At 42.3% G+C, this 25,867-nt stretch overlaps 1 protein-coding gene across 1 annotated transcript in view; it reads left to right on the top strand.

Moving 5' to 3' along the window:
• KIAA1958 (KIAA1958 ortholog) overlaps positions 1–25,564 on the top strand; it is a 126,025-nt gene extending 100,461 nt beyond the window's left edge. Inside the window, exons 4-5 of the mRNA XM_030566963.1 lie at positions 20,592–20,764; positions 22,746–25,564. Of these exons, the coding sequence (XP_030422823.1) occupies positions 20,592–20,764; positions 22,746–23,558 (986 nt within the window). The 3' untranslated portion in view covers positions 23,559–25,564. The remainder of the gene's footprint in view (positions 1–20,591; positions 20,765–22,745) is intronic.
• The last annotated feature ends 303 nt before the right edge of the window (positions 25,565–25,867 follow it).

The raw sequence follows: 25,867 nt of genomic DNA, 5'->3' as shown, positions 1-25,867 counted from the left end.
AAAAACCTTTAGTTGAAATACTCCCATCATAGTAGGCACCAGGGAAGCCCTCCAAGACAATCAAACCACTGTGGTTCTGCTACCATGTAGATAGGAGGCTGCAAAGTAGACACACAAGGCTACGATATAGCTCCTCCTTGTTCTAGGAATCCCAAATGTTTTGAAACAGTGTTACGTAGACACTGGGCGCTGGCTTCTCCAAACTTTTCCTGCAGTTTTATGGCGGTGTACCTCCACCGTAGCTGATAGTTACCCCAGTGGAACCTAGTGGAAAATCAGTCTGTGATAGTAAAGTGACTGCAGAGGTCAATATGGCAGCCATTATAAACTCAGCAACAGAGCCTTAGTTCTAGTGTATCATATGTGTCTGTGTATAAGCAGTAGCTTTTCTCCTGATCGTACAGGATAAGAGTGTCAGAACACAGCCGGTCATTCTGATGCGAAGTGCAGCTTTCTTTACCCTACTTTTTGTGACATTTCTCAGCAGTGCAGTATCACCAGCGCAGTGCCGCTCGTGATAGAAACGATAAGAGTGCTAGCATAGACTAGCCGCCGTGCCAGTACTTTGATCATCCTGTCGTCTCGATGGGATCAGAACAGGGTTATGGGAAGCATTGGTAAAGGCATTACACCCGTGCTCCGATCATTCCAGGCACCAGCACAGCTGCACCAGTGGGAGTGTAATCCTGGGAGATTTAAAGACAATTGCCAGGGTAAATACAGGTAGCTATTCATGACTTGCAGTGTCAGGAAGGAGATAGCTAGTTCGTTATTCTTGATAATAAGCCCTCACGTTGGGGAAATGGTCAAACCGACAGTGATATGAGGAGTCCTAGTTCCTCCTGGTGAGGAAACGTCAGTTTAGTACAAAATTGGCTTGTAACGTGGAAGTAATATTTTTCATACAATATAGTTTCCCTGTTGGTGTGAGGAATTTCTTTTCCCATCTTCTGTATTCTCACTGAATCGATTAATATGAGGAGGTAATAGATACAAAATTCTATTAGTTTGATTGTGCAAATGATGTATTTGCAGCTAAATGAGTTCTCTTTGTGTCGATAATGGACCTGCACTGGAAAAGGGATTAGCAGGTTAGTTCATTACAGAGCAGTGTGAAGTGTCTTTAACAGTCATCTGTTCTGCAGTTTAATTTGGATCTTCAGTAATGAATGGACACTACATCCATTATAGTTGGGATTTTCAGTAGCCTAAGGGAGTTAGATGCTCAGTCTCAATAAAATTCAATGGGATTTTGGTGCCTAAAGCTGTTACACATCTTTGAAAACCCCAGTTTATATCCATTGCATTAATGGGTTATGTGTTTTTATCCCATTGTTATTTTCTACTGTCTATAAATCTCATGTAAGTAATTGAGTTGCCAACTGAGATGAAAAATTAACAAAACACAGGTTTTTATTTGGCACAAAAATTCTGATTATTTGATGCTGAAAGAAAATAGACCTTTTAATTCAGTTTCAGAGATACTATCCTTGCTATTTTTTAATAGTCTATTTGTTATAAAAAGACAGTCTGACACTTCCCAAGCCTGGAATTTGACCTGCTTTATAATGACTATAATCTTGTGGAAAATGTCCTGCACATCCCCAGGGCAGTCATCTCAGCTTGTGTAAATTGGTGTGTGGCTCCATTGACTTTCAGGGAGTTAGGCCAGCTTAACCCAGTGGAGAATCCAACCCAGAGTATTTATTGGATTTGGGTATTTTTATTGAAATCCACCTCTCTTTCATTAAGAAATTTTTAACACCTCAGGCAATAACCATGGCTTTTATAGGGCCTAGACTTTAAAAAAAAAGTTTTGTGCTCTGCTTATGCAGCTACATCAGAGACAGTGCAAAGAAAACCCCCCCACAACATCTAAAACCCTAATGAATTCTAGAGGTGAGTTTATATCCTCCGTAATGTAAGTGGTCAAAAAAGTTATATTTAGTGCTATTTTAACTAATAGACATTCTTCACAGGAGACTAGAAAATTTGAAGGGTGCTGGGTTATCAGAAAGGGAGCCTTTCCCTTGTAAGTCACGAGTTTAAACCACGCTGACAGTGACTAGAGTTCATTCTGTCTCATAGTGATTTGGCTAGTTACCGTAGTGAGATGACTTGGTGGTCTCGATGTAATGCCTAATGGAGATGATTGATTAATGTGTCCATATCACTAAAAACATCACTGTTATTTACAGCAGCCAGAATACTTGGTGGTAGTCTCAGTAAAGGCCGAGTGTTGAATGGGCTGTGGAGACTAAGCTATCCTCTTCTTCCTGTAAGTGGTCCCTCCAGATCAGAGATGAGGAATCTAGTCCAGTCCCCTGCATTCAAGGCAGGACTATGTAATAAGTAGCCCATTTCTGACAGGTGTTTGACTAACTAGTTCTTAAAAATTTTCTGTGATGGAGATTCCACAACCTCCTTTCGTCTTTGTTAGCAGGAATAGAGCTCAGGAGCTTTGATTCCAAATGATATGCCATTACCACCTGAGCTGAAGTTGCTGGTGGCAGAAGTGCTCTTTACCTTCTGTGGGCCAACATGTAGAGGACAACATAACCATATACACTTAACCAGGATTGCACTTTGACCCACAACCATTGACATCCTTTTTTTCCTCTTGAGTTATGCTTTGAATATCAGTCTTGAGAAAACCCAAAGTGAAACTAAATCAAAACAACTGATTTTTCCCCCCAATTTCACATCAAAACTTTCACTCGGTTTCAACAGGAAACCACAAATCAGCCCAAGGGTACATCCAGTTTTTTGGGGGTTCGATAGATCGCGTCTCATCTAGACATGATCTATCAATCCCTGAACGTGCTCCCGTCGACTCCGAAACTCCACCGGAGCGAGCGGCGGTAGCGGAGTCGACATGGGGAGCCGCGGACGTCGATCCTGTGCCGTGAGGACCCGAGGTAAATCGATCTAAGATACTTCGACTTCAGCTACGCTATTCACGTAGCTGAAGTTGCGTATCTTAGATCGATACCCCCCCCAGTGTAGACCAGCTCCAAGTTTGTTTGAAATTGAGGCTAACTTTGCACTGCGCAACCCGAAACAGAACCTGCAACCCAGTAACAATTCAATGATTTCAGATTTTATTGTGTGTCCTACTCTCATGGCAGCCATCCAGCCTTGTGTTACAACAGAAAGCTTTGCAAAGGAGATAGAAGGGGTCTAGATGTTTTTATTTAATATGTTAACAGGTTGTACTAGTTTTCCTTGTCTTAGTGTTTGCTTACAGGATACTGTAATGCATATGGCTTCTAGAATTTTACTGGTCAAATTAGACTGTGAAACGACTATGCAACTTTCACTCTGGGGTAATCCGCGGTTTGCTCTGCATTGCTGCTGATTGAATTCCCCATCTGTGGTTAAAAGTATTTAATGTTTTAATGTTTTTACTTCTTACCTAAGGCATGAGAACAGACCAGTTAAAGAAATAATTTCCCAGGATTTAAGGCTTGAGAAATAAAAGCAACATTTAGAAGAAAAGGCAAAAAGGATATTTACTGGGCTTCTATATGATTTTGAATAACTTCATTCAGGAAGACAAATATGCTCATAGCAAAGAAGAGGCAGAGCAGCCAATGAGTTATGATTGTGCTAGCAATTTTCTTATGAGTTAATTTTTTCCTGTATGCCAGTCATAGGTCCAAATCTTCCAAGCCCTGACTTAAATAGGAATTCTATGCATGAAGTATTTGCAAGATTGGATCCTAAATGTAACTCATATATACGGGTGTGTGTGACTTAAACTACATCTCTATACATAGTATATATACTGTACATTTATATAGCTACAGAAAGTATTAGAGCATATACAGAAAAAAATCTTACTCATTTGTTCATTAATTTTATTTCAGAATTGTTTTCTGAATATCTGTGACCTATGTAATATATTTTTGGGCCTTATTCCTCCTCTTTTGCTCAGGAAGAATCAGGCTTGTTTTAGGGAATGTTTTAGCTGAAAAATGAGATCTTAATAGATTATAAAATCATACCATAGTGATTCTTGCCAGTTTCGTAGCACGAGATGAAGGAAGAAAAGAAAATGTTTTCTAAACGAATATGATTCCTGCCCATTGATCCATACTCACAACGTCCATGTAGTAGAAGAGGAGTTTTACAGGCTTGATTGACTAAACTCTTTGAAGGTTGCATGCAGTGTGAGTGAGGGCAGAACTTGGTCCTAAATGTGTAAATTTTAGCCAAACTCCAACTGTTCTCTGAAGAATAGAAAGGAGGGATTTCATTAGGTAGGGGGCATACAACTTTCAAGTGACATAAGCTACTACAGAAATAAATTTGGTGCTGTACACACTCACTTCATTTCACTTCTGAACTCCTTTTGCCATTATACAGGGATGGAGGTGTCCATAGCTCTTTGGCACTTCTGGATGATGGCTTGTGTTCATAGATCTTGGAGTTCCAGTCCTTTTCTCTTCAAACTTTTCTTGACCAGAGTCTTTCTGTCATATCCCGTCTTGCTGTCGTCTTCCTCTCATGCTTTCTTTGCTGGTTGTTCTTCTCCAGTTCTTCTCCAGTCCACCTCAGACATGCGGTGTCCAGCCTATTTGTCACTGAGAGCTAAGGTGATCGGATGTCCCAATTTTATAGGGACAGTCCTGATATCTGAGGCTTTTACTTACATAGGCACCCCCAACTCCCATCCCAATTTTTCACACTTGCTATCTGGTCACCCTATTGAGAGCCCCAAGTTCATCTTCTCCCAATTTCTTCCATGTACACCCTCTTTACTTTCTGCTTGCCCACCATCCTCCTCAATATGTTATTTTCCACTGCCTGTTTCTTCTTTTCTTCCAGCTACGTAAAACACACCGGGGGACAAACTCACGCAGCATACGCTTTTCCTTTCAGTTCATTACTTAACTTCCAGTCCCATAGGCCACCTTTTCCACTGCCACTTATGCACACTGGGTGCTGTGTACACTCAGCTGAAATATAAAGTACACAGTTGTCAAGCCTGGCTCCCAGCTCTCCTTTTTGGTTTTCAGATGGACACTGACATGCCCAAATTTAGGTTTTGGGTTTCTGACATGCTAGTTTGAGAGCTCAGGTGTGGAACTGGCTGTCCTCACTTGGGCACATGTGTTATTTGGGCCCTACTCTTCCAAAGATAAGGACCTATTCTCTTTGTCCCCTAGGACTCTGCACAGAACTTGCATTGAAATGAGGGTGAATCTCATACATAGACCAAAGGGTCATTTTGGCTTTTAGAAATACAATCCATATTGTCTTTTACTATAGGTTTAAAAATTAAATAAATCTGACATTTTTTCATATTCTTGATATTTCAGGTCACATATTCAGTCTCCAACATCTACACTGCTGAAATCTGAGAATCCCTATATTTGATAATAAAAACAGCACCAGAGACTAACACAGAATCTGGAATGTCCTACTGAGATTCAGATCTTTAGCATGTGAGAAAATAATGTTTCCATTTTGGGACTTAATTCTGCTCTCAGTTACTGTCACGCAACGCCACTGGGATAACTTCAGTGGCATTGCACCACTATAGACTAGAGCAGAATTTGGCTTTTTGATAGGACCCAATTCAACAAGGAATTTATCATAAGCAGTGGGACTTAAGCACGTGCCTTATGCTCTGATCCAGCATCGCTGCTAAGCATGTACTTTAAGCATGTGAATAGATATTGACTTCACTGAGACGACTCATATGTGTAAAGCTAGGCACATGCGTAAGTGCTTTGCCAGATCAGTATCTTTGTATCTATATTATTTCTTGTCTTGGTGAACAATACTCATGCAATGTAGCTTTCTTGAGCTGTCACAATCTACCAGGTCATGGCAAGGTAGAAGAGAAAGAGATTAGATTACCAAGAAGAATGTAAGTAAAGTGTTGATGAAGATAATATAATGGCACAGAGAAAGAGGGGGGGAGTTTTGAAAACACAATAGAGCTCTTTGTTTTTTTTCTAAAGAATGCAAACATAATCTTGGTCTTTGACCAGCCTTTTAATGTCCTGTTTTGTTTTACATGGGAATTAAAAAATATTTTCCATTTGTTTTAATTTTCTGCTCACTTTAACTTTGACCTTTGAAAAGTGTTTTGCTATGACAACCGTTGGTCTCATGGTGAGCAGTGCCAGGAAAACAGCAGCAAAAATAAATCTTTTAATTTATTTTACCTACTATGTTTAATCCCTTTAATCTGTTAATGATCTGTGTTTTCTTCCTTTTTGCAAAACAGCAGGTTTAGCACTGATTAGCATGAGTTTCGGGGACATATGTTGTTTCACTATCACAAAATTTTCACCTAACAATTTTCCTAAGTGATCAATCCATTTTCAGTATTAAATCTTACTCTAAAACCAACTTTATCTTACTGACTTTTTCTAAATGAGACCTCATTATAGTTAAAACTCAGCTTTTTCAGAGAACTTTTTTTAAAAGTAGATTTTTGTTGTTTTTCTTTTGTTTTATAAACAGTGTTTGTTAAAAAAAATTACTGTCTTGCCAAAAAAATGATGATTTCTATGCATTGTGTGATTCAGTGATGTTGAGATTTTGCATGTCTTGTAGGTGCTCTTACATATGTACATTTGTGATATTTGTAGAAATGTTAACTATGTCAATCAATGGCTATTAGCCAGGATGGGCAGGGATGCAAAACCATGCTCTGAAGCGTCCCTATCCTCCATTTGCCAGAAGCTGGGAATGGGTGACAGGGGATGGATCACTTGATGATTGCCTGCCTGTTCATTCCCTCTGGGGCACCTGGCATTGGCCACTGTCAGAAGACAGGATACTGGGCTAGATGGACCATTGGTCTGACCCAGTATGGCCATTCTTATGTTCTTATGTATTGCTGCTATAACCACTTATTGTAGTTAATGGAAAAATCTGTACTAAGAGGCTGTGCCAGTTAACAGTTTTATGTATGACATGATAAACTGTGTACTCTGCTGTTTGTTTAACGTTTTGAGCCAGTATTTAGTGCCTTCTGTAGAAGGAAACAATATGTTGTGGTAGACAGGAGGTGCCAAATTTAAAATATCCTGTCCCACACAAGTGACCACACACCAGGTTCAAAAAAAATCATTTCCATCTTTAAAAAAAAAAATTCTAAAAGTGACTGGGAAATGTCATGGATTTTTCTTCTTATTTTTATGTTGGGAAAAAACTCGATAAAGTTAATCAAAATGTATTATTTACTAAATCAGATACATGTGAAAACACAAGAGTGATTGGTAAGAAGGGACATGTTGCTGGACAGCATTTTTTTTTTGGTCTGCATGTGTTGCAGAAAAACAGGAGAAGAGTTTGATATCTGAAGTGGTGATTTTAGTATCAAATCAAATAATTAGGAAAACCTTTTAAATTAGTAATGGAACAGACTTAAAAACGTCATTGACCTTAAACTGAAGTGATACAGTAATTATGCTTTTCTATGTTAGCTTTCTTAGTGGTCCTGATTCTGATCTCCCTTGTACCCTTTGTAAATGAGGAGTAACTCCTCCAAAGTCAAGGGAGCTCCATTTCATTGTTCATCTCTATTGAAATCAATGGAATTACGCTGCTGCAAAACTAGTGTGAGATCAGAGTCAAGCCCAATATTTTTGGCCTCACTCTTTTTGGGTATCTTCATGCCAGACCCTTTGTATCATAATTCTGACATTTCATTTTCAAAAAGTTACTTTTGTACTCTCACTGAAGAAGCTGAAAATATGAACGTAAAAACAAAGTAGATGAATTCATCTTGATTTTGGTGTGAGTTTTAACAGAGTGAAATCTGTAGATTCCTTTTTTAAGTGGAAAACCAAATGACATGAGTTTACTGGAAGGGTTTAGGGTGAAGAGGGATGATCTACTGAAAAACTTGGGAAGACTTTTTAAACCAAAATACCAAGTTGCCAGAAAAGCAATATTACTTGAAAAATATCAGTGATTAACATTCATCCCTCGACTAACTGTGTTAAAGTCAAGTCTATACCCCAGGAATGAATTTGACCTAAAAAAATCTTAAAAGCACTTGTAATTGCAACCTTCCTCCAAAAAGACTGTTAAGCCAGGATTTTCCAAAGTGACTAGTGGGTGCATCGCTTTTTGGGTGTCCAATTTGCGACCCCTTAAAAGACCTGATTTCTGAAGGTGGGTGCTCAGCACTTACAGAAAATCATGCCCCTATGTCTCCCAAAAATCAAGGCAAGCAAAATCAGTAGTCACTTCTGAAAATTGTATCTACATTTAAATGTATAACGTCTAGTTATGACTCTTTAGCGTGTCCCAATCTTCTACATAGTGCTTTTCAGCAGTAGACCTCAAAGCATTTCACAAGCTTTTTAAGATATTACTCTGTATAACACCTCTGGGAGGTAGGGCGGTGCTATTATCCCGATTTTACAGATGGGGGAACTGAGGCTCAGAGAGGCTAAAGTGACTTTCCCAAGGTCACAGAGGAAGTCTATGGCAGAGCAGATAATTGAATCTGTATGTCCCATGTCCTAGGCTAATGACATAACCCTTTCATCTCCAGAGATTTTGGGCCTGATTACCAACTGGTGTAAATTGATGTAGCTCCATTGGCTTCAGATTGGCTCCTCTGTTGCTGAGATGACTCCGTTTAATATTTGCTACTTTTAAAGTCAGCTTTGACCAACTGCAAGTTGATTCTCCACAGCTTTGTCCATCTGGTAGCCATTGGCACCTGAACAAAACGCATGTAAGATGCCACCACTGGCATGAGTACAAAATTCTAATTTGGGAGCGTTTACACCCACTTGGTACAGGTGTTAACTGGCTACCTAAAATGTGAAGCAGTGGAGGGCTATGCCCTTCATCTGTGCTGCTTCCTGTGCTCCTACACTAGTCAGCTGCTGTATCCTGCTCTTGTGTCTCTCACTAATCAGGGTCACTGCTTCAGAGGTAAACACCAGCACAACAGCAACAGCTACTCGACATTTTTCTATCTGATGCCCCAGTTTGCCAAAAATTACATGGGGTACCTAGAGTACAAAAGCTGTTTTTTTCGTGGCTTTCATGCCTTTGTCACTCATTGCGGAAGCTGGATATGTTTTTGCCAAACTAGATTACCGTAGTGATTGACATTATTTAATTAGTGCACTGAAATCTGGAAAAGTGATCATAACTCTACAGGTATAAACCTGGGAATAGGGAATGGACTGCTGCCCTCCAGGTGTAAAAGGCTCTGCTGGTACATGTTCGTCTCCTGCCACTGCTGATGGAGTCCCCAGCTCTGTGAAAGCTACTGATTTGGTTGTGCTAATACTACAGTGTACTGAATGCTGCTTTCCACTTGTGTGAGACCTTCTACTCAGGGCCGCCCGGTGGGGGGAGGGGGGGGGCAATTGGGGCAATTTGCCCCGGGCCCTGCAGGGGCCCCTGGAGTGGGGTCCTTCACTTGCTCCGGACGCCCCGGAAAACTCTCGCAGGGCTCGGGCTCCCAGAGTTTCTTCTGCTCTGGGTCTTTGGCGGCGGAGGTCCTTCCGCCTTGGGGTGGAAGGATCCCCCACTGCTGAATTACTGCCAAAGTGGGACTCGCTGGGTCTTCGGCAGTAATTCGGCATTGGGGGGGCCCGCCGAGGGTCTTTGGGGCAGTTCAGTGGCGGCTCCCAGAGTGGAAGGACCCCCCCACCGCCAAATTACCACCGAAGCGGGGGCCCCCTGCTGCTGAAGATCCCAGGCCCCCTGAATCCTCTGGGCAGCCCTGCTTCTACTCACTTACTCTGTTGTCAATTATGCACCCTTGGGGTCATCTCTTTTATAATCACTGATGTGTCCGGGGAAACCTTATATCGGTTTAACCACATTACAGGAAAAGGTATTTTAGAAAATATTTTAATGTTCTAGGCTGGGTTTCTGAAAAGAGCGTGAGGGAGTTATAGATCCAAATTCCACTGACATTCAGGTGCCTAATTCTCTTAGGCTCCTTTGAAAATCCCAGCCCTAAACGTAACCAGATATTTTAAAACATAGATCTCCGTATGAAAAAGTAATCTATTTTTAGTATGAAAATGTGGTTCTGTGTAAAAAAGGCATCCTCTTCCTCAGCAAATCTGCTCCCTCTATGTATTCTGAGTCTCATTTGCTTGTTTTAGTGGGGAAAATGTAAGATTTTGATGTATTTTAATACTTCAGAATCAGTTCATCTCTGGGAAAGTTATTTGGATTCTTTTCTGATTTGTGCATCAACAACAAAACTGTTAACTAAGATCCATTTGCAGAGCCATCCATTCAACCCCATTGCCTTCAAATTATGCCCTCCATGGAGGAAATAAGATTGCACCAGTGTAACAGAGTGGGGAATATGAGGAAAATGAAGCTGAACAGTGGTAACTGAGGACATAATCTTGGTGACTTGATCTTTGTTACTAGTGATGGGTGAGCCATAAAGAGCCCATCTTGGGACTCAGATCCTAGGCTAAGATTGCCACTTGTTATCTTTGCACATTTGATTTGGAGTCAGCAAGGAGCAGTAAGTGTGGAACCCCATAATGCCATTTTTACAGAGTAACTTATCACAGTGGAACTGCATGAAGTGTCAGATCTTTGGTTGGTGTCAACCACTGAAATCAATGAAGTTACTGCTGTTTTCATCAGCTGAGGATCTGGCCCTTAAGTACATTAGGTGTGATTACAATAGTCCATTTTTCTATAAGGTCTATTTACCTCTCCGCAAAGATAGATGTCACCTTTTGTTCTCATACGTCTGACCCTCAGATTTTAACTGGGATGGAATAAATATTTTATGCCGTACAACTGCTTCCCGGTAATTTATTTCAGAGCTCTCCTGGAAAAGTGCTGCTGTTACACACTTTGCAAAAGAAACAGGGAAACACTGACTAGCTAAGGAGAAGAAAGTGAAAACAAGAATTTCATACAGTGGCTGTGTTCCTGCCTTTTCTCCCCTCTCAGATCATTTTAAGTATTTCAAAAGAACAGGTTAAGTTGCTTATTCATTGGAGTAGATCATTAACTTTTGTCTTGCCATTGACTGATCTTCAAATTGCTAAACGATTCTGATGTTTTAGCATTTCAGCTCATTGTTTATTTCCCCACATGTGCACATTTTAAGTCTAGTTTTGCTGAACAACAGATTGATTTCACAGTATGTACAATGTTTGCTACTATTGTAGTGTGACTTTGTTTTTAAATATTTGTTTTTGGTACAGCCTTAAACTTCTAGAACTAAGAAGATCATTTCAAAATTAAGCAACCGATAACATCATTGATGTCTGTGATAAGTGCATGCTTTATTCACAGTATTTTGTCTGTACTTGGGTATGGTGACAAATCCTCATTTATGTAATAAACTGTTTTCTGCAAAGGCGGCTGCTTTCTTTAATCACATGAAAACAATGTGCTTAAAAATTTGAAGCACATTATAGAAAAGAACCCAAAGCACTCGCAAGCCTTTCAGGTATGGATATCAACACAGCTGTGAAATTCTTGTGAGCCTGTAAAACATTCTGAGGAGTGGCAGGCAAACAAGCCCACCAAAGACTAGTTCTTACCCTGCCCTGTATAACTTCATTGACTTCACAGAGGCTCTGGTTCGGAAAAGCATTAGGCACATGTTTAAGACCATCTTTATTCAGGAAAGTGCTTAACCATGTGTTTTAGTCACAGTGACTTCAATGGGATTGGAACCCATGCTTCTAGGATGCTTTCCTGAATCTGGGCCTGAGGTTGGGGTTGGTGAAGACGGGGGGTATATTTTGGCTCCAAGTGTCCCATTTTGCTTTTAGAACTTCCATAACCAGGACTGTTCCTCTCACAAGAGAGCAATGTTCTCAATTGAAATGGGGTTTTCCAAGCCCAAGGTGGTGTCTGTGTGTTGTCCAACTAGCCAGCGTGGTGACATGCCTTCCTAATGGCTAATCTGTGCACGTGCGTGTATGTGTGTGAGCAATTTTAAAAGTTCTTTAGGTAGTCAACAGAAATTACTTAAGGAAGGGGTTTGACTTAAACCTACAACAGAAGTAGACTCAGAGTAGACTCAGATCCAAGACTGTAAATCTAGCATGACATGTAAGACAAATCTGAGTAGGGTGACCAGATGTCCTGATTTTATAGGGACAGTCCCATTTTTGGGGTCTTTTTCTTATATAGGCTCCTATTACCCCCCCACCCCGTCCCGATTTTTCACATTTGCTGTCTGGTCACCCTAAATCTGAGTCACAAACTCTATTATTTTAACAATGCCAATAAAGCAAAATATCCCAAATTAAAAAGCTGCAAGAGAAGCCCCCAAAGCAGCTGCTTGTATGATGACAGCAGTGTTGAAGGAAGAGATTATCCGACAACCTCAAGTGCTTACAATAGGGGCATGACAAAAAGATAGAAATAAAACAACCGGTGATAACTGTTAACTGAGCAAACGCAGAATGTTGTGGGTTTGCTTGGGGAGAATAGGGCAGGCACATGTGATAGGATTATGTGGGGGGCGGGGGAAGAGCTAGTGAGTTGTTTTCTCCATTTGTCTCAGCTTTGGATCCCATAAATTGACAAACTTGGCTAAATGGGGAACCGTGTTGCTGAGCAGTAGCCGTTTGTGGGGTCATTGTGGTGCTCCTCTGTCCAAGCCCATGAAATCTCTTCTGAATGTCTGGTGATCTTGGGATGCATTGAAGAACTGATTAGAAGTTAGTTAGTTTTAATGCTGGTTAGCTTTAAAGCCTCTGCAGTGACTCCAGCAGTAGGCAGAAAGGGGGACCAGGGGCAATTTATATCAGATCTCCATACTCAGAATATCTCTGCTTCTGTAAACAGTGGAATGGGTGCAGGTTCCCTCCTCCCCCATTATGCACTTGGCTAACCATCCCTGGGACAGGTCAGTGTGATCTGCAGCCATTGTACATGGCTTTCTGGGACTTAGACATGTCATGAAGCTGTGTTAATGCTGATCAGGACTGGGCCTTAAATGTTTTTTGCCAGTATTAATTCCTCAAACTGATCTTGCAAGCTTTGCTGTATCTCTCAACTGTGCAACTAACCCATATCCCTGTCATGCTTTTATTGAAATTTCATAATCCAGACATTGTTTACAAATGACATGTTAATTGATGTAGAAGTAGCTCAGGGATATTATGGCACAATGCCTATTCAGATGTGTTTTAAGAGACAAGCGTTCACACATTAGTGAACTAGGGTTTGAAATTAGTTTATAATTTATTCCAAAAACAAGTGGAACTTGGCGGCTGTCCCTGGAAAGACATGTGAGATATCTCTTTAGAATAAGCCAGCGTTTGTCTGTGTTATAACGCTAGGCTTTGGCAATGAGAGTCATCTTGCAGCAGTTTGGGAGAATACTTTGAAAAAAGAATGAGAGAGAGCCATGAAGTTACCTCCTTTTTTATGTAAACACTCTCTGTTTGTAGATCCAAATTCTGGTGGGTACCAAATGGAAAATCTGCAGGTCGGAGTGGGAATGTGGGGCAGAAACTGACCATCGCTATCCCTCCAAAACCTATGGAGAAACCACCCCGAAATCTCTTCGTGAGAATAGCAAAGACTAAAATGGTGGTAGCTCAAGGTTAGAATTGTAGATGGGGCTTTGTAACTCACCTTAGCTCTACTGGTGCTTGGTCATTAAGCACACTTGTTTTGGCATAGACTTCTCGCTTTCTCTTCCATACAAAACAATTCGTAAGACACATGGTATTGAGGGAGATTCTGTGATACTCAGCATTTGGAAGGAGATTCCGCAATGTAGTAAGCATGGCACTCTAGTCAAAGAGCACTTTTGGAAGCATCGCTCAATGCTGGGTTGTGTTTGGGGAGCTGCATATGTCCGTTCTCCAAGAGAGAATAATGGAAAGTGTGTCCTTGTTTGTTTTTGATAGGGTTGCCCTGGACAGTAATTTCAGATTACATGATCAACTACCACTCTTGCTCTGTGCACAGAGCTCCCTTTTATGTCAGGAAGCCGTGTGCATGCTGATCAGTGAGTGGCTCACAGTAACTTGCAGGCCTCCTTTTGGAGGAAGACTACCTCTTTTGGAAGTAGGCACGATGCTGAGATATGAAAATAAACCACATTTTCAGCCTCTCAGTCTTGATGGTGTCTCATTAACCCACCTTGCCAGTTTCTACGTCCTTGCTCACCTTAAACACAAAAGATATAACCCCTGCCTCAAGGATAGTGCAGAGGGTATGGAGCTATCGGACCCATAGGGAAACTTAAAGTTCTGGTATACGGTAAACACACTACAGCGCTTGTTGGACAGACGTGGAGCATGTACATATTTTTGACAGGGAGGAAATAATATAACTAGTTTTTATCATCTTAATTGTAGAAGGCTAGTGAGCAGATTTTGCATTGGGTAAATTTTCGCTATGATTTTGCAACATGCTTTAAAAGATATTGACATTGCGAGAGCGCCCTAGAGAGAGTCAAACGAAAAGAGAACATTTTCCTATGAGCCTGTCACTTGCCTGTACCATTGCAACTTAGGCTCCACGCTCCTATCCATGCATGAAACTATCCTTCATGTGCACTACAATGTGTCCATACATAATTTAAACAGTCAGAACTTGACTCTGCTGCAGACTGATGAATAGGCATGCAATATTTTTGCAAGTGCATAAATACCCTGACGTTAATGGGATTTTGGGATGATAAAAACAAGGAGGATTTGGCACACACTACACAGACAAAAAATGCAAATGACACTGTCTCCTGGCAGCCTTGGGCATCTCTTATTTAGGCCCCATTCTGAAAAGCACTTAAGCACATGCTTAATTGTAATTACTTTGTTGGGATTTAAGCATGTGCTTAAAGTTAAAAACATGCTTAAGTGTCTTGGGGCTTGAGCCAAAGCTATGGAAATCAATGGAAATCCAGATGGCAACCTGCCTTCCTCGTTGCCATCTTATTACTTCAGCTTCGTTTTGTTAAAAATAATCTCCTCTTCTGTGTATACCTGAGCTACCTGTAGTGGTCATGGTAACTATCAATTTGTGAATCAGCTAGTTTGGTTCTCAAGTTTTAGGAACAACGTAAGCTGAGTTATATGGTCTCTTCAATCGAAAGAAAAAAGCGGAGGAGAGCAGCGAATTGTGTGTAGAACAAAAGAGTTATGAGGATTTTATTTGACACGAGTAACATCTTACAAGTATATTGAGTATTTCATCCAAAGTCTCGCAAAACAGCTGTCTTTTTGTTCCAAGCTTGTTCAGTGCCTAGCACAGTGGGAGCTGACTGCGGCTCTTAGCTGCTACCGCAGTACAAATAAATAGTAATAAAATATTAGAGATGAGTCTGAACCAAATCTCAGTGTCTTGAACACCCTGGAACTTTGGAAAAGTTTGGGCTCCGTGCTTAACCACCAGTACGTAACCACCTGTCAGATTATATCCTGTACCTCAGAAACGTCTGCCTTCTGCTGGGACTCAAGGAAGCTGCATCAGTGATGCTGTCTCTCAAAAATGTAGTCCACAATTTTCAAATGTGTGTGTCTAAAATTAAGTTCCTATGTGGATTTTTTAAAAAGCATCTACGGCTACTAGGAGCACAAGTCCCACAGATTTTTAGTGACAGCGGTGCTCCTAAATTCCTTGGGCACTTTTGAAACTCTTTTCCCCCCAGATCCCATATTTAGGCTCATAACCAGAAGTGGCCTGGTTTTCAAAAGGACTAGGTGGTTGCTGCTCTGAGTGATAGCCCTTGGGCCAGCTGGCAGTGTGACAGAATCCTAGAAATGTAGGGCTGGCAGGCACCTTGAGGGGTCATCAAGTCCAGCCGGAGGATGTCTTCACAGCAGGCATTCTGGGAAAGCAGAGGGGGGCAAATGGTGTCATAAACGGATAGTTAAGAGTTAATAGAACAGGAGTACTTCATATCTCTTTTGCTTGTAAAGGGTTAACAAGAACAGTGAGCCAGGCTGTCACCTGACCAGAGGACCAATCAGGGGACAGGATACTTTCAAATCTTGAGGGAGGGAAGTTTGTGTGTGTGCTGTTAGTTTTTGGTTGTTGTTCTCTCTGGGGGCTCAGAGGGATCAGACGTGCAACCAGGTTTCTCTCCAATCTCTCCGATACAAGTTCTTATAATACAGGTTCTTAAAATAGTGAGTACTGGATAGATAAGGCGAGCTAAGCTTATGTTTGTCTTCCTTATTTGCAAATGTGTGTTTGGCTGGAAGGAGTTCAAATTTATATTTTGCTGGAAGGATTTTAATTTGTACTTGAATACTTAGGCTGGGAGGGTATTCCCACTGTCTATAGCTGAAAGACCCTGTAACATATTCCATCTTAAATTTACAAAGATAATTTTTACTGTTTTTCTCTCTTTAATTAAAAGTTTCTTGTTTAAGAACCTGATTTTTTTTTATTCTGGTGAGACCCCAGGGGACTGAGTCTGGATCCACCAGGGAATTGGTGGGGAGAAAGGAGGGAAGGGGGAGAGAAAGGTTAAATTTCTCTCTGTGTTAGGATTACTTTTTCTCTCAGGAGAGTCTGGGAGGGGGAGAGAGAAGGAGGGGGGAAGGTGAATTTTCCTCTCTGTTTTAAGATTCAAGGAGTTTGAATCACAGTGGTCTTCCAGGGTAACCGAGGGAGGGGAAGTCTAGGAGCGGCAACGGTGAGGGAAAGGGTTTACTTTCCTTGTGTTAAGATCCAGAGGGACTGGGTCTTGGGGGTCCCCGGGCAAGATTTTGGGGGGACCGGAGTGTACCAGACACTGGAATTCCTGGTTGGTGGCAGCGCTACAGGTCCTAAGATGGTAATCAAGCTTAGAGGAATTCATGCTGGTACTCCATCTCTTGGACGCTAAGGTTCAGAGTGGGGGATTATACCATGACAGGTGGCTTGTACAGAAATTTGGCACAAAGTGGATACTGTTGATTAGGTGTGCTCAGCAATTGCTTCAGGCAAGTAGAAGGCATCAAATACAGGGAAAGGGCTTGCCTGTGGGTTGCCAGAAGCAGGGGACACAAAGTACCAAGGGTCCTTTGCCTACTGTAGTCACTGGAAGGTGAGCTAACACAATGGGGGACTCGTCCAAGAGGACCCACTGGAAAAGTGCACCTGTGATGCTTGCAGTTCCCTTCCGTGCTTGACAAGAGACGTGCTCAATGCAGCTGAGGAGAGGGGCTGCAGAGGGGCTGGGGCTGCTCTGACAGCTGTTCTAATTTGCATTGATACTGCAATCGGGTGAGAGATGCCCCAGGCATGCTCTCCACAGCAGCAGCTGGGATGGCATAGGAGCTACCACTGTGGTTCTAGACACTACTCAAGGATGGCCTTGCACTGGGAGGGAAGGCTCCAGAAGCTGGATCTCCTGAGTATAGGGAGCAGCGCAGAGCAGCGCCAACATGCCAGGGCATCCAGTTCCAGGTCTGCACCAGTTAGAAACAAACCAGTGTGGACAGTATCAAGCCTTGCTTGGAGATGAGCCAATCATAGCAGTTCTGGCAGTGCTTGTGCAGCATTAGGAAGGCCTCAGTGTGTGAACGCAGAGGGTTTACAAGGCGAGCAGATATCTCCTCAACGGGCAGTGGCCACAGCTTAGTTCAGTACTGCAGGCAGGCTTTCAAAGAGAAGAGTGCTAGCTACCCATAACATTTCCCGCAGTAGCCTGGATTTTCTTTAGCTATCTTCTATTCAGTTACATACCAAGGCCAGCCCACCTCAGCTTGTGATATCGCAACCCAGGATGGCCAATGCTCCTGGCTATTGTCAAATGTTCTTCTGCAGCAATGTCATATGCAATAGTGAGAAAGTAACTAGGCAGCCAATCCTTGCAAAAATTTGATTGCAAACAGAGGAACATGGGAACGTCATGCCTTCTGAATTGTTTGCTGTGAACATTTTTGCGGATAGTGAATCCTATGCTGCCTGAAAATTGCCTTTCCAATCAAAAGGAGAATACTCAGCTGTCTTCAGAAGTCCTTTGTATGTTTATTAAATAGTTGTAGTATATAGAAAGAGGGTAGTATCCCTTTAAATAACTTGTAAGCTCTTTAGGGGCACTTACCATGCTCTCTGTGTTCTAGAAGCTGCTAGAAACCAAGCCAAGAAACAGCATGTATATGTAGGCAGCCCTTGCGTGCCATTTATAGTCAGTAAACACAGTCATTTGTTCCCACGTGGTTCCATCATATGCTGTCAAGAGTAAAAGTCACAGCAGTCTTACCCATAAAAACCCTCCAAATGCTCATTAATTGTATAAAGGGTTTGAGCCTGGTTTGTCAGTTTTTAAGATCTTTCTAAGGATACGTCTACATTGCAATAAAAGCCCCGTGGCGGTGAGTCTCAGAGCCCAGCTGGTCAATTAACGTGGGTGCCAAGGCTAAAAATAGCAGCGTAGACATCCAGGATCAGGCTGGAGGCCTGGTGTGAGGAGGGCTCAGAGCCCAGGCTGCAGCCCGAGCAACATAGCTCTTTTTAGCCCTCTAAGCATGAGTCAATTGACCCAGGCACTGAGACTCCCCGGCACGGGGCTTTTATTGCAGTGCAGACATTCCCAAAGTGGCTGCAGACACTGCATATTTTGCATTGCCTGATGGCTGGGGCTTACCATTGACTTGAACGGGAGTGGAGGTCGAACGGGAGTGGGGGTGTTTTTGAAGTGCATGAAGAGTGTTATAAGGTCTAGTCCTGATCCCAACAGCATCCAAGCCAGATGCTTAGATGTAGCCTGTGGGTTGGAGGGGAGACGACACTTTTACCTCCTTGCATAAAGCTGACCTGGCCCCCAGCCCAACTACACACCATTCCCAGGCGTGGAGCCACAGTGCAGTGGTTGGGTCATTACACTAACTGAATCTATTTCCCCATGTTAAGTTCTCCTCACACCTTCCATGGGTCATCTTGATTATCACTTCAAAGGTTTTTTTCCTCCTGCTGATGATAGCTCATCTCAGTTGATTGGCCTCTTACAGCTGGCATGGCTACTTCCACCTTTTCATGTTCTCTGTATGTATAAATATCTTCTGTCTGTGTGTTCTATTCCATGCATCCGATTAAGTGGGCTATAGCCCATGAAAGCTTATACTCAAATAAATTTGTTAGTCTCTAAGGTGCCACAAGTACTCCTGATCTTTTTACTGAGCATCCAGCATCCCTTTAGGGCAGTGGTTTTCAAACGTGTGTACTGGGGACCCCTTTCACACAGCAAGCCTCTGAGTACAACCCCCCCTTATAAATTAAAAACACTTTTTAATATATTTAACACCATTATAAATCCTGGATGCAAAGTATGGTTTGGGGTGGAGGCTGGCAGCTCGCGACCTCCCATGTAATAACCTCGCAACCCCCTGAGGAGTCCTGACCCCCAGTTTGAGAACCCCCCCAGCCTTCCTTGCTGACTTATAGGTGGGGAGAAAATGCATGGGGCATTGTGGAAGCAGAGCTGAGGGCCCTCAGACTGCCCCCTGAGAACTGGAGGGGAAAGCCCTTTGTGACACCCCCTCCCCACCATATGACTCTCTCATTATTTTAGGAGGCTGGGAACTTCCTCTTCCTCTCTCCTCCCATGCTGCTGGCAATCTGCAGTGATCACCAGAAACCTAGAGCTGCAAAAAGCAACAGAGAGTCCTGTGGCACCTTATAGACTAACAAAGAACCCAGAACCCTAGAGCTGCAGTAACTTCTGCACCCTCTATGGCTGCAATGTTAGGGCAGGAGACCTGGGGAGGTATATAGGGCTGCTTCTGAGGGGAGCCCCTTTCCACAAGTTCTCACACTGCTGGGATGTGGCTCCCCTCCCCTTTGTCCCCGGCTGGCAGTCCGCAGAGCAGCCAACTGGGTGCACAGATGAGTTAAGAAGCCTGTTGGGGCTTACATGGGCTGGGCTGCCACATAAACTGGCTTCAGGCCCATAAAAAGTACACTTAAATATAGTGGATGTAATAAAAGTATAGTGGTATCATAAAAGTGTATTACTCTCTCATAAGAGAGAGTAAGGGCCTAAATATCCACAATAGGGCCCTTCATCAATTCACTCCATTCAGTTCCCGCCTGTGCTGCTGAGGAGAATTTAAGAAACGAGCACTGTAACCCTGGCCTCACATCAGCTCACAGCTGCCTCTCTTGGCTCCACTACATCTCTGGGCCTGATCCTGCATTGAGTGCAAAGCAGGTGAAAGCCCCTTTGTGGGAGAGATTGGGGTATTCCGACTGAGTAGCATTTCACACCCAGTTTGCACAGGTATGCCTGAGGACAGTGCAGAATCAGGACCAATATGCAATGGAGCATTTCTTTTTAACAGCTAAGGTAGTTAATTAAGGCAAACCCTTGATATTTCTCCTCACTGTTCTTTCTCCTCATTGCACCAGTCCTCCGCTCCCCTTCAGTAAATCTGTATCATTTACTGTATTTAGCACAAAAAAAATTAACTGTAGGGCAACCTCAAGATGATCCCGTATTGATCCGATACTGGAAATACTATTCCACATTCTAGAGTTCCAATAAAAATGCTTTAATAGCTTCATGGGACTTCACCATTTCAGTGACTTCATTTCTCAATATTTCTACTTGGGCCCATGTAAACAATTCCAAGTTGCTTTAAACCTGAGTGACTAAAGAGTCCAAGAAGGTTACATTGTTTTTATCCCTACCTTTGTTTGTTTTCTAGCATACTCGACTAAACTCAACAAATTTCCTGTCTTCAATTTCGACGATGACCTGAAGTACCTGTGTATCAGCGCTGTGAGCCCAAACACTACAAAGGCTACTCTGTATGCTCTGAACGTGTGGAGATACTGGTGTATGACAAAAGGACTTAAAGACTACATGGACATCACTAGGGTAAGCACTGTTAAATCACTGAGACCGCTCCTCTGGTCAAGTCAAGCTGAATCAAGAATGGGAAAGACAAGGCTGGGTAAAGATGAGGATTTAAACCTTCTCTATGCTCCCGTGATCCCAGTATTAGCTGGGGACCAGCCCAGTACCCCGAATAAGTCTTCGGTCTTCTTTCCCCGTGGGGCTGTCCCAGCAGCCAGGGACAAACTACGCACAGAAGAGTTCTGGCCACACCCCGTTTTGCCCAGCCACACCCCCTGCGCTGGCAGCCCAGAGATGGCAGGATATTCATGTCCTTGCCCAAAGACTATGGTTTTTATCTAAGGGGCCTTATTTCTCTCTAGGAGCCAGGCATTAAGGCCCCAGTCCAGCAAGCACTTAAGCATGCACTTAACTTTAAGTCTGTAGTTCTACTTAGATGTTTCAAGTTAAGCATGTACTCTGCTAGAGTGGAGCCTAAGAATTTGTCTTGTCTGAAGTAATACAGAAAAAAATAATAATAACCCTGTAACGGTGATAAAAATCTGCTCTATGACCAAAGCAGTAACAGGGACATTTGATACCAGCACTCAGCACACAAGGGTGCAGAGTTGAGACACCCCTACAACTGATGCAGTGGAGATCCTAGAAGCTGTGTGTATCAAGCAGCCTGCAGGTTAAGGGAAGGGTTTCCTGTGTTGTTGAGATTAATGACAGTGGATGCTGGGCATCTGAGGAATGTCACTCAAGTCCGAAGGATGTGATGCAACTTTAGAATGCCAAGGCCTGTGTGTCCCACTACGACCTGTAATGTCAGGAAGTATTTTTGTTTTCAGATTCAAAGATGTCCATTTTAAGAAGGTTGTTGCCACTTGGGCTTGTATCTGTTTGCATAGTTTACAGATGTGTTTGTAATCCAGAAGCAGAAATGAGAGCGCTGAAATAAACCTATGCGGGCAGGTTAACAAAGTCTGATTGCAGGGCAAGTATGACATACAAATAGCCCAGATAAGTGCTTGTGATTACAGACAAAGGGTCCCTGAATGCTTCTTAATTCTCAGACTCTAGGAATCAAAGGCGATATTGTCATCCATCCCTCCTGTTATCGCAAGCATCTCATTATAACCAGCTTAATGCTTTCCTTTAATTATGAGATTTATAGAAGCTGAAAGTATATCTCGGTGAACAGGAAGAATGGAAAGTTTCCATGGATAGAGCTTAACAGGGAAAAGTACAGAATATAAGGCATGCACTGTACTCCAAGCATCAGACTATATTCATACTAAGTGAAATCCTGATCCTAGTGAAGTCAATGGCAGAACTCCCATTGACTTCAGTGGGGACAGGATTTCACCCTCTGTTTCTTAAAAGGCGGGGATTGGTGTTCTGGTGTTGTAGTGGAAGGGGCCCCACCCTAAACATCGGAATGTGTCAGCTGTCTCACCTTACATTAATTCTGGTCCCCTAATACCAGTGGTGTCCTCATCTCTGCAAAGCAGTGTCCTAGCAGGGGAGTGCTAAGGACCTCAGCTCTTTTATTCCAAGCTTCCTTTTTTGCTCCACACAGCTACATTTCCCATTCCTGTCAGTACAGCAGCCATAAACATTGCATTCTCCTTGTAGTTACGCAAATATGCACCCTTCTTCCAAAACTGCAAGGTTACTACATTCTTTTTGGGAGCATGTTGCATGTTGCACCTTTCCTCTGTACGGAGCATGAAAAGATCTGACATTTGGGTCTTCCCACTTAATAGCATCTTTCACTATCCACAAGCAGGCTGACCTATGCCAGCGATAGAATAGAAATGGACCTGGACCACAACCCTGGATCTGAAAAGTGCTACACTTTGGAGAAATCTGAAACTGACGTTCACTGCTGGTCAATGTCTGTCATGGGACAGGCCTAAGCCCTGCTGTTTGGGAAAATTTGGATCTAGATCCAAACTTGTCAGAATTTTATCCCATGCATGTAGTATCACTGACATTTGCATTTTTCTTATTCCAGATTCCAGCCTCGAAGCTGAATGAACTCCTTGAGGACTTCTACATCACAGTGAAGAAAACGGATGGTTCGGACTTCCTAGCCACGTCTTTGCATGCTATCCGCCGAGGCCTGGACCGGATTCTGAAGAATGCTGGGGTGGGATTTTCCATTACCAGCAGCACCTTCACATCCTCCACCAAAAAGCTGAAGGAGAAACTCCGGGTGCTCAGTAAGGCTGGGATGTCTGGCGCTCGCTCTCGCAACATTGTCTATTTTTCCCTGTCCGATGAAGAAGAGATGTGGAGAACAGGATGCTTGGGTGATGAGAGTCCGGTAGCCCTGCTATCCACTGTGGTGAAATATAACAGCCAGTACCTCAACATGAGGACTTTGCAGGAGCATGCAGACTTAATGTATGGAGACATTGAATTACTCAAAGATTCACAAAATAGGCCCTTTTTTGCCCGAACGGACAGCGTGAAACGAGAACACAGGCTGAGCTCTAACAAAGTGTGTTATGGCCAGATATACCATGAGCACTCCAAAGGACACAAGCGGTGTCCCTACTGCCTCCTTTATAAGTACATGTACATCCACCGGCCCTCAACCCAGATGGAAGCGAAGTCTCCTTTCTATCTGACTGCACGGAAGGAGATTAGTGGCATGGGCAATGTGTGGTACGAGGAACAAAGGATGGGTCTCCGCTCCCTGAGGGGAGTCGTCCCAAAGCTGGCTAAAAAAGTCAAACTTGACCACTGTGAAAACTTCACTTTTGTTTCATTCACTCAGGCTTCCAGAAAGTTTGGCTCTCTGAACTCCTATCAACAAGTCTGACATCCATGTTCTAACACCACCCGTTTGTTCGGTCAGTTGTACATGATGAAGAGGGCATTGAACTAAAGAAGCTTATTTCAGTAGCCAGACCTCTGTAAACAAGCAGAAAGATGGTGGCCTGCTGACAACTCGCTTTGATCCTTATCAAAGCGGCTGCTACTGAGAAAAATTGAGCTCTTTTCCAAATGTATGTTAATTATATTCTATTATTGAGACAATATATTGCTGCATATACAAGAATGCTACAAGAGTGAGGAAATCAGTTAATTGCAGTGCCTTTTAGCACAGGTTTTTCTCAACAACTACCACATTAAACTGGTCCAGAAATAAAATTCCCACTAGATCAGTTGCTTTAGTCCATTGTGAAGAAAGTAAGTTGCTATTAAATAATTTAAAAAGTGAAAAGAGCGAGAGATTAAATATTTCCCGGGGAAAAATTGCACTTGACACTTTTGTGTTTGGTTGATGGATAATCTACTTCTGAAAAGCAAGCAGCATCACTTGATGGAAGATCCTGCAGCTTTCTTCTGTCACAATGTTTGGAAAGCATTAACTTGGGTTATGGAAGCTCTCTGTAGTGGTTGTCACCTGCTCAACGGGAGCAATTTTATGAAGCCAGATTCATGTACACACATGCATTTGAGAACTATATTTCCTACGCAACGGATGACCTGTGCTATCATGGATTTTTCTCTTTAAAAAGTTTGGCTTGGATTAAGGGAGCTATTATCAAAGACTGGTAACTCTTGAAGCAGAAGTGCCTATGTTTTCTTTCATAGTTACCATACAAAGGTTATTTTCTTGTGAACCATTCTTAGATTTTCCCATTTGGGCGGTATATAATGAATATAGATATTTTTCCAATATACAGTAATTTACACTGGATCTGTAGATACTGCTAGAAGTAATTCCTGGATTTACCAAACAGACAAACAAACATGGTTACAGCATCCTTGAAGGATAGCTCTTTAAACCAATTTATAAAAGTTAAGTCCAAATTTTTTCAAAAGGCCAACTAGTAATTTTGGATGCCCCACTTTTGAGATACCTTAAAGGGACCTGATTTCAGCATTGTCTGAAAGTCAGGTCCCTTTACAATGTTTCAAGTTTGGCACCCAAACACCGAGGCTCTCAAAATCACTTTTGTAAAACCTTGGTCTAAACTCTTAGGGTTCAATCCAGCTGCCATTCAAGTCAATGGGAAGATCCCTATTGACTGAAATGGGAGGTGTATCAAGCCCTTAAGTCACAAGAAGCTGTGTCATAGAAGACCTTGCCCTTATTTTAGGGAAGTAGGAGTTTCACCATTCATTGCTCATTGCTCAAGTACAAATGACCTGGCTGTCATCTTCCAATATATCACAAAGTTGTGACATCATTATGGAATCTAGGGACACATCAAGCAAGTGACAGAATCATTTGTATACCAAGATTGTGCTACACTTTTAAATCATAGCTCAAGATCCATAGTTATGTGAATATGGATATATAGAAATAAAATTGGGCTTTATTTTTTGGAAGATTCACACACACATTGCTAGTATACTTCTAGCAAGAGCTTGATTTCTAGTATCTATTTATTATCCATGAGTTCTAAAATATAGTTTTACTTCTGTCTTTAAATGTGTGTGCACAGCATTAAATGTTACTTTAGTTTTAACAAAGTCGTTCACTGGACCGGGAAAGACAGAGCAGCATTAGCAAGGGAAATATCCATCGTACACTACCAAATAGACCCTTCTTTAGGCTGTGTAACTTATTTTCCACCTTCTGTTTGTTTCCTTACTAAGGACCTGATCCTGTGGGGTCTGAGTACTCTCCACTCCCCTTTGACTGCAAGGTGAGCTGAAGATGCTTATGCATATACATGTTCAGACTCCTAGTAAATGTAATGTGATAGCTGTGGAGTTAGGAACTTTGGTTAAGCTGTATTTCTTTCAGAGAACTGTACATAGTAGCTTGATGCATATTTCTGAGTATTGTTGGTGCTGATGTCTGAAAGAAAACATGCATTTCTCTAAACACTGTACCTCTTCTTGGTTTACATTGTTTTCCTTTATTTGACTGACTCTGGTAAAAGGAATATCCTGTTGAAGCAAGGTTTTGTCAGTTCTCTGAGGCTGCTTTTCATATATGAGGCTGGCATGTAGGAGACTGTATGTGCAGTACACTGTAGCATCACAAAGGCATTATTGCAAATAACTGGACATTACTGAAAAAAAAAGCAAAAGTTATATTTATATAGTATGGGTAGTTTTCCTTTTCTTTCGGCTCTCACATCTGCCTTGCACCTTTGTGCAGTCATTTGC

Source organism: Gopherus evgoodei, chromosome 6 (genome assembly GCF_007399415.2).
Source record: "Gopherus evgoodei ecotype Sinaloan lineage chromosome 6, rGopEvg1_v1.p, whole genome shotgun sequence".
In the NCBI taxonomy this organism is placed as follows: Eukaryota; Metazoa; Chordata; order Testudines; family Testudinidae; genus Gopherus; species Gopherus evgoodei.
Note: the sequence above shows the minus strand (reverse complement) of the source record. Positions and strands in the feature narration are given on the sequence as shown.